General features: G+C 41.4%; 3 protein-coding genes across 3 annotated transcripts; all 3 read right to left on the reverse strand.

Annotated features, from left to right (window-relative positions):
- Window positions 1-54: 54 nt before the first annotated feature.
- On the reverse strand, window positions 55-2600 carry LOC113138594 (natterin-3-like). The gene is made up of 3 exons (XM_026321143.1): window positions 2589-2600; window positions 1317-1398; window positions 55-1106 (listed from the first exon to the last, which is right to left on the reverse strand). Exons 1-3 carry the CDS (start codon window positions 2598-2600, stop codon window positions 55-57), a joined length of 1146 nt encoding a protein of 381 aa, XP_026176928.1.
- A 1552-nt stretch (window positions 2601-4152) lies between these two features.
- On the reverse strand, window positions 4153-9162 carry LOC113138597 (natterin-3-like). The gene is made up of 4 exons (XM_026321147.1): window positions 9094-9162; window positions 5938-6010; window positions 5482-5726; window positions 4153-4959 (listed from the first exon to the last, which is right to left on the reverse strand). Exons 1-4 carry the CDS (start codon window positions 9160-9162, stop codon window positions 4153-4155), a joined length of 1194 nt encoding a protein of 397 aa, XP_026176932.1.
- A 941-nt stretch (window positions 9163-10103) lies between these two features.
- LOC113138598 (natterin-3-like) lies at window positions 10104-11448 on the reverse strand. Its single transcript, XM_026321149.1, has 2 exons — window positions 11367-11448; window positions 10104-11155 (listed from the first exon to the last, which is right to left on the reverse strand). Exons 1-2 carry the CDS (start codon window positions 11446-11448, stop codon window positions 10104-10106), a joined length of 1134 nt encoding a protein of 377 aa, XP_026176934.1.

Below are 11448 nucleotides of genomic sequence, written 5' to 3' on the forward strand. Positions count from 1 at the left end.
ATCAGGTGTAGTAGCTATGGATCCTACATACTGAAGGTCCGATATATGATTTCATTAGGGGCAAGGTTTGGCATTGGGTACGGGTACACATCGCTCCACCACAGTGTGGACTTCTCCAACCTGCACTCCACTGTATGTTCCAGAGACAGATCTCCATTTGGTTGTCCCATCACTGTAGGTGCGGGTAAGACGTGCAGTGAAAGGGATGTCTATCTTGTACTTATGTCCCAACATTCTGGCTTTACAGCTGTGGTTTGGTGGGACGATGATCTCCACAGACAGAGAGTGTCCAATCTCTTCTGAGTAGGTATGTCCTCCTGAGGCTTGGACTGACACTTCAGCACTGACCTCCACACTTCCTGATGCAATAGTGGGGACCCCTGCAGTAAAGCTCTTTCTGACACCGACTGTGAGGGAGGTGCCAACATCCCACCTCTTCTCCACTCGAATCGTCTTTGAGAGATGAGCTGTTTTCACCACTTTGTTGCATTCATGGTTAATGACAGTAGTGCTGGTCATAACCTCTGGGGGATATGTAATGATTACAGCCCTCCCAGTGTCGTACTTGACGTCAGAGACGTGTTCATTCTCAACATCCCTATTAAAGGTCAGGACCTGATAGTTCTTGTACCAATATTCTTTACCTTCCCATGGAAGAAAGAAGGCTTTGTGCTTAGGGTGCACCTTTCCAAGACCATACTTGTTTCTACCAACACAAAGTTCATCATTAGAACAGGTTCTGACTGAATGTTGGGGCACTGAACCATAGGAATCATCCTTCCACTCCAGGTTCTCAAAGTTGCCTTCATTCACAAGGAGCTCAAATCTGGACTCTTGATACTCTTTATCTCCATAGGGGTAGTTGCAGACATGCCCCTTATTGGGGTTGTAAAAGCCAGCATGGCATCCATATTTGCAGACGTAGTCGACTCGATTAGCGTAATCATTTTGAATTGAAACTGTTCCGTTGGGGAGAGAACCACCGCTCCAGCTGATCCATTTCAGATTACCGTTATCAAATGGTGGTTGAGTCTGCCTTTTCTGTCTTAACTTGGCAGGAGGCAGAAGACGTGTTGATCTGTCAGCTGGAACTGTGTCCTCTAGACCTGAGTAGAAAAGACCCAACAATACATTTCTCTAGAGTCACTAAGCACCTTCATAACCTCATCGTCGTCAGATGACTCTGTCTCACTGTTCACGTCACATCTTTTATGATGAATCTTTATAAAAACAATGTTCTTTCTCATTCTGACTGAAGTGACGCCCTAATGAGGAGACTCTGTGATCATCAAAAATATTTTCATTTGCCTTTTTACCATTTTGGTCCTGTAAGTCCTGAAGACTGACTGAGGACAGAGTCAGCAGCAGCAGCAGCAGCAGCAGCGATAACAGCGCCATCTGGAGACACAACACAGAATAAAGTCACTGTTAGTTACAAACAGTCTGTAATGTCACACGAAACCACCTGAGACGGCAACAACACCGAGTCAGTGTTCACAAACAATAACACAAGGAGCAGTGTAATAAATATGTTTTACGGACAAATAAATTACAAAGATTGAAACTGAGGGAGAATAAAATCTGAATATTTAAAGTTTTACTTCAAATTCTGTGAAAACTAGATCCTCCAAGTGTAAACCAGGTGGAGCAGGTCTGGCAGCAGTGCAGAGATAATCCACTTCTCTGGAGTCTTAACATTCGCAGCTAATCAGTGGAGTTTAGAGTCAAACGTCACCTTATTCGTGGTTCAAATATGAGACATAAAGTCATTTGGTGGTAAAGCTTCAGCTCATGTAGCTGCTTTAAACCTGAGACAGAAAACAAATATAGACTTTTGTCTGGACTCTGATCAGCCAACAGCAGGATGACAGTGGAAATCAGCCCATTTCAAATAGTTTGTGTGTGGGCAGAAGTGTGTGTGTGTACTTGTATTGCTATCTTTGTGAGTACCATTTTGAGCATATTTCTATCAAAGTGAGGTCATTTTTCTGGTCCTCGCCTTTTCCAGACCCCTGTTTGAGGGTTAAGACTTAGTTTTAGGGGTAAGGTTAGAATTAGGTTTTAGGTTAGGCATTTAGTTGTGATGGTTAGGGTGTAGGGAATGCATTATGTCTGGGTGTCCTCACAACTACAAAAATAAATGTGTGTGTGTGTGTGAGTGTTTGTGTGTGTGTGTGTGTGCGCACTATCAGGAGGAAGGAGTGTGTGTGGTCTCTGCTTGTCCAGTAAAGATGTAGCTGCTCAGCCTGTTGCTGATGTGAATAAGAAGCATCTTCTGTTCTGGACTTGGCTCTGGTTCCTGTGTGTGCACAGCTGAGCCCATACTGGAGGTAATGTGTAACTGAATCAAGGCCCACAGTCGATGATGAACTAGGGAACAGACTGGGGATGTATTTATGGAGCAATGCACAAAAGTTGATTTGTTTCTGACTTCCCTCAATGTTGGTGTGAAAACAAGCCTGAGTGCTGGGATTCCCTTTATCCCTGCAGGTACTGAGTTCTCTCTGTGCAGTTTACCGCCCCAATAAACCACCTGTAAGGTTAATATGGTGCGTTCACACCCTGTTCACAGCACGGCTCAGGCTCACCAAGCTCCACATGACCTCTAGCACTGGGAGGTAAAACAACATTTAGAGCAGAGAAGTCCGGGCTGTGGTGGACTGATGGGAACATCTAGTTATCCTCAACAAATGATCTGTTCATCTTTTGGTGAAAATGGCTGATATTGGTCATTTGATATTTGGCCATTCAGGACACTATCTTTGTTATATGCTGGTTATATGTTATATGCAGACTTTCTTAAGTGACACAGGCCTGTTAGGTCTCTCAGGTCCTCTGATCAGCTGCTTCTAATTGTTCCTAGGTCTGGATTAAAACTTAGGGGTGACCGAGCTTTTTTTGGTAGTTGCACCTAGACTGTGGAATCTTTTACCCCTGCATGTTAGTGCAGCTCCAACTATATTTACATTTAAAACTCGGTCAAAAATGTATTTATTATCTCAGGCTTTCAATTCTACTGGGTATTGAGGGATGTCATTGAATCTTTTGTGTTTACTTTGAATTTGTCTCTGTACGTTGTTGTTCTTATTTATTCAACTTTTAATTTGGTACAGCACCGTGGACAACAGTAGTTGTCCAGTAATGTGTGCTGTGTAAGTGAAATAAACAGAAACAAACAGAAACATTGCTTCCATTTCAAATGACCAATATCAGCTAATGCTGATACACCAGCTGTGATCTCAGGATCTGGGTTGGCTGTAGGAAAGAAAAGCAGACCAGTGCAATGCAAATTAAATACTGCTTTGATTAAGAAAAGAAGAAGAGACCAAAAAGGGGTATTTACTAACCCTGTTGCAAATTACCATCAGGTGTAATGCTGATAGCGAGGCTGAAATCTTAAACCAATGCTGGTTTTCTTTTGGTATTTTCTTTTTTTTAAACAATCACTGTGTAATCATCTTCAGCAGCAGAACATCTCACAGAAGAATTTAGCTTATATTTCATCCAATTTTCTTCCATTACATCCCTGTAATTAATAACTCACATTAATTTGCATTAAAGATTTCACACAAATATGATGAAATAAACAAAAGATAAATATTTATGTCCCTTACACAGGGACAACATACACACTCCACACAGAAGGATTTCTCTTTGATGGTTTACTAAACTTCTACAGCATTTTAAACCAGACTGCAGCTGCAGATGCTCTGGCAGGACTCTGTGCTTAAAGGAACATTGTTCTTGTTGTAGCTTCAGGAAACAGGATGGGATGGGAGGGGTAAAGACGGGCTTATGGTGGGAGATTTGAATCTGTTCTGAGTCTCATTAGACCCTTTAAAGGCTGAAGAAATCAGGTAGAGTAGCTTTAAATACACTATATGGTCAGACAACAGATACATGTTTTACAGCAGTTTATTTATTAATCACAAAATAATTTTTCCAGAGAACTTAAATGTACCAAATAATATTCATAAGGTGCAGAACTGAAAGTTTCGTTCTTCTCAATGAGCAGCACAGGACATATTTTATCATCTTATTTACTTTGAACAAACAGGCACAAGGTATTATTATATTATATATGTTTTATTGAGGATCAGTTGTAGTAGCTAGGGATCCTACATACTGAAGGTCCGATATCATATGATTTCATTACGGACAAGGTTTGGCATTGGCTACAGGTACACATCGCTCCACCACAGTGTGGACTTCTCCAACCTGCACTCCACTGTATGTTCCAGAGACAGATCTCCATGTGGTCGTCCCATCACTGTAGGTGCGGGTAAGACGTGCAGTGAAAGGGATGTCTATCTTGTACTTATGTCCCAACATTCTGGCTGTACAGCTGTGGTTTGGTGGGACGATGATCTCCACAGACAGAGAGTGTCCAGTCTCTTCTGAGTAGGTATGTCCTCCTGAGGTTTGGAATGACACTTCAGCACTGACCTCCACACTTCCTGATGCAACAGTGGGGATCCCTGCAGTAAAGCTCTTTCTGACACCGACTGTGAGGGAGGTGCCAACATCCCACCTCTTCTCCACTCGAATCATCTTTGAGAGTTGAGCTGTTTTCACCACTTTGTTGCATTCATAGTTGAAGACGGTAGCGCTGGTCATAGCCTCTGGGGGATATGAAATGATGTCAGCCCTCCCAGTGTTGTACTTGACGTCAGAGACGCGTTCATTCTCAACATCCCTATTAAAGGTCAGGACCTGGTAGGTGTAGTACCAATAATATGTCCCTTCCCATGGAATATAAAAGGCTTTGTGCTTAGGCTCCACCTTTCCAAGACCATACTTGTTTCTACCTACATAGATTTTATCACTAGAACAGGTTCTGACTGAATGTTCGGGCACTGAACCTGAGTAACCATCCTTCCACTCCAGGATCTCAAAGTTGTCTTCATTCACAAGGAACTGGAATGTGGGGGAACTACGAAAGCTGTTTTCAATGATGTAGTGGCAGAAAGACCCTTTGGTGGGGTTGTAAAAGCCAGCATAGCACGCATGTTTGCAGATGTAATCAGTACTTCCAGTATATGTATTGTAAATTGAAACAATTCTGTTGGGGAGAGAACCACCGCTCCATTGCTTCCATTTCAAATTACCCATATCAGGTAATGCTGATACACCAGCTGTGATCTCAGGGTCTGGGTTGGCTGTAGGAAAGAAAAGCAGAAAATCGTCGTACTTGATGACTGCGATGTGCTCGCTCTTAACATCCCTATTAAAGGTCAGGACCTGGTAGGTGTAGTACCAATAATATGTCCCTTCCCATGGAAGATAAAAAGCCTGTTGCTTAGGATCCACCATTCCAAGACCATATTTGTTTCTACCTACATAGATTTTATCACTATAACAGGTTCTGACTGAATGTTCGGGCACTGAACCATAGGAACCATCCTTCCACTCCAGGATCTCAAAGTTGTCTTCATTCACAAGGAAATGGAATGTGGAGGAACTATGAAAGCTGTTTTCAATGATGTAGTGGCAGAAAGACCCTTTGGTGGGGTTGTAAAAACCAGCATGGCATCCATATTTGCAGACGTAGTCGACTCGATTAGTGTAATCATTATGAATTGAAACTGTTCCGTTGGGGAGAGAACCACCGCTCCAGTGGATCCATTTCAGATTACCGTTATCAAATGGAGTCTGCCTTTCCTGTCTTAACTTGACAGGAGGCAGAATACATGTTGATCTGTCAGCTGGAACTGTGTCCTCTAGACCTGAGTAGAAAAGACCCAATAATACATTTCTCTAGAGTCACTAAGCACCTTCATAACCTCATCGTCGTCAGATGACTCTGTCTCACTGTTCACGTCACATCTTTTATGATGAATCTTTATAAAAACAATGTTCTTTCTCATTCTGACTGAAGTGACGCCCTAATGAGGAGACTGTCTGTGATCATCAAAATATTTTCATCTGCCTTTTTACCATTTTGGTCCTGTAAGTCCTGAAGACTGACTGAGGACAGAGTCAGCAGCAGCAGCAGCGATAACAGCGCCATCTGGAGACACAACACAGAATGAAGTCACTGTTAGTTACAAACAGTCTGTAATGTCACACGAAACCACCTGAGACAGCAACAACACCGAGTCAGTGTTCACAAACAATAACACAAGGAGCAGTGTAATAAATATGTTTTTACGGACAAATAAATTACAAAGATTGAAACTGATGGAGAATAAAATCTGAATATTTAAAGTTTTACTCCAAACTCTGTGAAAACTAGATCCTCCAAGTGTAAACCAGGTGGAGCAGGTCTGGCAGCAGAGCAGACATAATCCACTTCTCTGGAGTCTTAACATTCGCAGCTAATCAGTGGAGTTTAGAGTCAAACGTCACCTTATTCGTGGTTCAAATATGAGACATAAAGTCATTTGGTGGTAAAGCTTCAGCTCATGTAGCTGCTTTAAACCTGAGACAGAAAACAAATATAGACTTTTGTCTGGACTCTGATCAGCCAACAGCAGGATGACAGTGGAAATCAGCCCATTTCAAATAGTTTGTGTGTGGGCAGAAGTGTGTGTGTGTACTTGTATTGCTATCTTTGTGAGTACCATTTTGAGCATATTTCTATCAAAGTGAGGTCATTTTTCTGGTCCTCGCCTTTTCCAGACCCCTGTTTGAGGGTTAAGACTTAGTTTTAGGGGTAAGGTTAGAATTAGGTTTTAGGTTAGGCATTTAGTTGTGATGGTTAGGGTGTAGGGAACGCATTATGTCTGGGTGTCCTCACAACTACAAAAATAAATGTGTGTGTGTGAGTGTGTGCACTGTCAGTAGGCAGGAGTGTGTGTGGTCTCTGTTGGTCCAGTAAAGATTTAGCTGCCCAACCTGTTGCTAATGCCTGTTGCTGATGCCTGTCGCTATCTTGGTTTCTCACCTTGAGAAAAATGTAGGAATTCAAGAAATGGCTCTTCAGTGGTTTAAGCCGTATTTATGAAATAGAAGCTTTGCAGTTAATGTTGGTGAATTTTGATCTACCTCAGCTCCCCTCTCCTGTGGCGTCCCTCAAGGGTCTATTCTTGCCCCATTACTTTTTCTTTATATATGCTCCCTTTGGGGTCTGTCTTTAAGAAGCATAATTTCACTGTTATGCAGACGATATGATTTATCTACCATTACAACAGAATAACAAGAATGCTCTAACTCCTATCTTAGAATGTCTGAATGATATAAAGGGCTGGGTGTCTTTAAATTTTTTAAAACCTAATGAAAATAAAAAAGAGATTTTAGTTTTGGGTAGAGTGACACTGTTACCCTGGTCTCGTATAATAATATAATAATAAAATCTGGGTGTTTTATTTGCCAAAGCTTTTAAATTTAATAAGTAAATCCATGCTGTCGTTAAATCCAGCTTTTTCCACTTGAGACTTTTGGCTAAACTCAAGATATTTCTCTCTTTTAAAGACATTGAGAAAGTCATCCATGCCTTTATTTTTTCAAGGCTTGATTATTGTAATTCCCTTTATATAGGAGTCAGCCAGAAAGTGCTGTTGTGTTTGCAGGCAGTTCAAAATGCAGCAGCTAGGATGCTGACAGGCACTCGAGACACACAGGCCTGTTAGGTCTCTCAGGTCCTCTGATCAGCTGCTTCTAATTGTTCCTAGGTCTAGATTAATACTTAGGGGTGACCGAGCTTTTTTCGATAGTTGCACCTAAACTGTGGAATCTTTTACCCCTGTATGTTAGAGCAGCTCCAACTATATTTACATTTAAAACTCGGTCAAAAATGTATTTACTATCTCAGGCTTTCAATTCTACTGGATATTGAGGGATGTCATTGAATCTTTTGTGTTTACTTTGAATTTATCTCTGTATGTTGTTGTTCTTATTTATTCAACTTTTAATTTGGTACAGCACCGTGGACAACAGTAGTTGTCCAGTAATGTGTGCTTTATAAGTGAAACAAACAGAAACATTGCTTCCATTCCAAATGACCAATATCAGCTAATGCTGATACACCAGCTGTGATCTCAGGATCTGGGTTGGCTGTAGGGAAGAGATGATACTAACTAAAAGTTAGTTCTTTGAAGTGTTTTTAAGCCTAGTTCTTAGACCTCTAACAAATATGAGCCCAGGTTGATGTGTTGACACTGAACCATTTGAACTGAATTTTTGACTTCCCACACTAACACAAAGCTAGTTATCTAGCATATACTCACAGACACAAATACAGACAAATATATGATTCATAATATTATCATTAGTATTTAATTCAATGAAAACACAGAGGCTGAAAAACTCAAAATGGTCATTTGTTATGTTCTTTGTACCTGATACATGTGATTTCTAATTGATATTTTCACAGTATTATTTATTGTGTACTACTGTATGTGCTGGTATCTGAAGTGTGTGCTGAGAAATGATTATCTATCAGTGACACCTGCTGGACTTGGACTATAAGACACCCCAGCTCAGGCCCTACTGTCCTGATCTTTTTATATCAATAGGTTTTATAAACTGGCCAAAATTAGGACACTTGCTCCGTACTGCAAAAATTAAAAATATATTAGTAGACACTTCAATCCCCTTTTTATTTCTAAACAGCAGAATAAAACCATTAATGACCATAAATCCTGGACAATTTGGTCACTAAAAACAGCATTATAACAAACAAATGTGTACAACATTAAGAATAACATAACAGCTCAGGACATGTTTTGAAATATGGGTAGAAATATACCTATGGGTAGGAGTACTCAGATCCTTTACTGCAGTAACAGTAGAAATCCCACACTATAAAAATCCTCAGCTCCAAGTAAAAGTCCTGCATTCCAAGTGTTACTGCAGTAAAAGTTCAAAAGTATCATCATCCAAATGTACTTGAAGTATCCAAAGTAAAAGTACTCATTGTGCAGAATGGCCCATTTCACATGAATGTTATTGGATTCTAATTATTGATGATTATTGTGTTGATCAGTTTCGTTTTGTTTCATTTCATGCAATCAAAGTGTTTTCTCAAATATGTTTTTTCTTTCAGAGAAATTGTTAAGTAAAAGAAAGTTAGAGAAACATGACGATTTGTGAGGTCTTCATCTGAATGTGACTGTCCCCCTTTCCCAATAGGCCTAACAAATCTTGAACTACACATGTGGGCATCAGGTATAGGTGCACATTGGTCCACCACAGCTTGGACATCTCCAAACTGGACGCCATCATAAGTCCTATAGACAGATGTCCATGTGGTCCCCTCATCAATGTAGGTACAGGTAACATTTGAAGTGAAAGGGATTTCTACCTTGTGCTTATATCCCACCATCACGACCCTACAGGAGTGGGTTGGTGGGACGGGGAACGTCACAGACATAGCGTCCTGTCCTGTTGAAAGCCCTGTGTGTTTGTCCTAACACAGTGAGTATGAACATGCTGTGGAGACACTGGGTGACCTGAAATACGTCTCTCCTAAACAGCACTGTTTCACTTTCAAACACACATGGTGATCACAGCAACTGTGTGACATGGGAGTGTGATGACTATTGGTCTAACTACTTACAAGTCCTGAAGTGAAATGAAGACATCATCGTCCAGCAGAATTAATATGTTAAATCCAACACTAATGAGTCTCAAATCATCCACTGACCTCCTGAGATCATGTGTCAAAGAGCCATCAGCAACTATGAGTGCTGCTCAGGGCTGTAAGGGTTTTGGACTGGAGGGTGTCTTTCCACCAAGGTATCCATAGTTCACGTTGTAGCTTCAGGAAACAGGATGGGATGGGAGGGGTAAAGACGGGCTTATGGTGGGAGATTTGAATCTGTTCTGAGTCTCATTAGACCCTTTAAAGGCTGAAGAAATCAGGTAGAGTAGCTTTAAATACACTATATGGTCAGACAACAGATACATGTTTTATAGCAGTTTATTTATTAATCACAAAATAATTTTTCCAGAGAACTTAAATGTACCAAATAATATTCATAAGGTGCAGAACTGAAAACAAGTTTCGTTCTTCTCAATGAGCAGCACAGGACATATTTTATCATCTTATTTACTTTGTACAAGCAGGCACAAGGTATTATTATATTATATATGTTTTATTGAGGATCAGTTGTAGTAGCTAGGGATCCTACATACTGAAGGTCCGATATCATATGATTTCATTACGGACAATCTTTGGCATTGGCTACAGGTACACATCGCTCCACCACAGTGTGGACTTCTCCAACCTGCACTCCACTGTATGTTCCAGAGACAGATCTCCATGTGGTCGTCCCATCACTGTAGGTGCGGGTAAGACGTGCAGTGAAAGGGATGTCTATCTTGTACTTATGTCCCAACATTCTGGCTGTACAGCTGTGGTTTGGTGGGACGATGATCTCCACAGACAGAGAGTGTCCAATCTCTTCTGAGTGGGTCTGTCCTCCTGAGGCTTGGACTGACACTTCAGCACTGACCTCCACACTTCCTGATGCAACAGTGGGGATCCCTGCAGTAAAGGTCTTTCTGACACTGACTTTGACGGAGGTGCCAACATCCCACCTCTTCTCCACTCGACTCGTCTTTGAGAGATGAGCTGTTTTCACCACTTTGTAGCATTCATGGTTAATGACGGTAGTGCTGGTCATAGCCTCTGGGGGATATGTAACGATTACAGCCCTCCCAGTGTCGTACTTGACGTCAGAGACGTGTTCATTCTCAATATCCTGTTTAAAGGTCAGGACCTTGTAGTACTTGTACCAATATTCTTTACCTTCCCATGGAAGAAAGAAGGCTTTGTGCTTAGGGTGCACCTTTCCAAGACCATACTTGTTTCTCCCAACATAAAGTTCATCACTAAAACAGGTTCTGACTGAATGTTGGGGCACTGAACCATAGGAATCATCCTTCCACTCCAGGATCTCAAAGTTGCCTTCATCCACAAGGAGCTCAAATCTGGACTCTTGATACTCTTTATCTCCATAGGGGTAGTTGCAGACATGCCCCTTATTGGGGTTGTAAAAGCCAGCATGGCATCCATATTTGCAGACGTAGTCGACTCGATTAGCGTAATCATTTTGAATTGAAACTGTTCCGTTGGGGAGAGAACCACTGCTCCAGCTGATCCATTTCAGATTACCGTTATCAAACGGTGGTTGAGTCTGCCTTTTCTGTCTTAACTTGGCAGGAGGCAGAAGACGTGTTGATCTGTCAGCTGGAACTGTGTCCTCTAGACCTGAGTAGAAAAGACCCAATAATACATTTCTCTAGAGTCACTAAGCACCTTCATAACCTCATCGTCGTCAGATTACTCTGTCTCACTGTTCACGCCACATCTTTTATGATGAATCTTTATAAAAACAATGTTCTTTCTCATTCTGATCGAAGTGACGCCCTAATGAGGAGACTGTCTGTGATCATCAAAATATTTTCATCTGCCTTTTTACCATTTTGGTCCTGTAAGTCCTGAAGACTGACTGAGGACAGAGTCAGCAGCAGCAGCAGCAGCAGCAGCGATAACAGCGCCAT

This window comes from Mastacembelus armatus, chromosome 9, assembly GCF_900324485.2.
Source record: "Mastacembelus armatus chromosome 9, fMasArm1.2, whole genome shotgun sequence".
In the NCBI taxonomy this organism is placed as follows: Eukaryota; Metazoa; Chordata; class Actinopteri; order Synbranchiformes; family Mastacembelidae; genus Mastacembelus; species Mastacembelus armatus.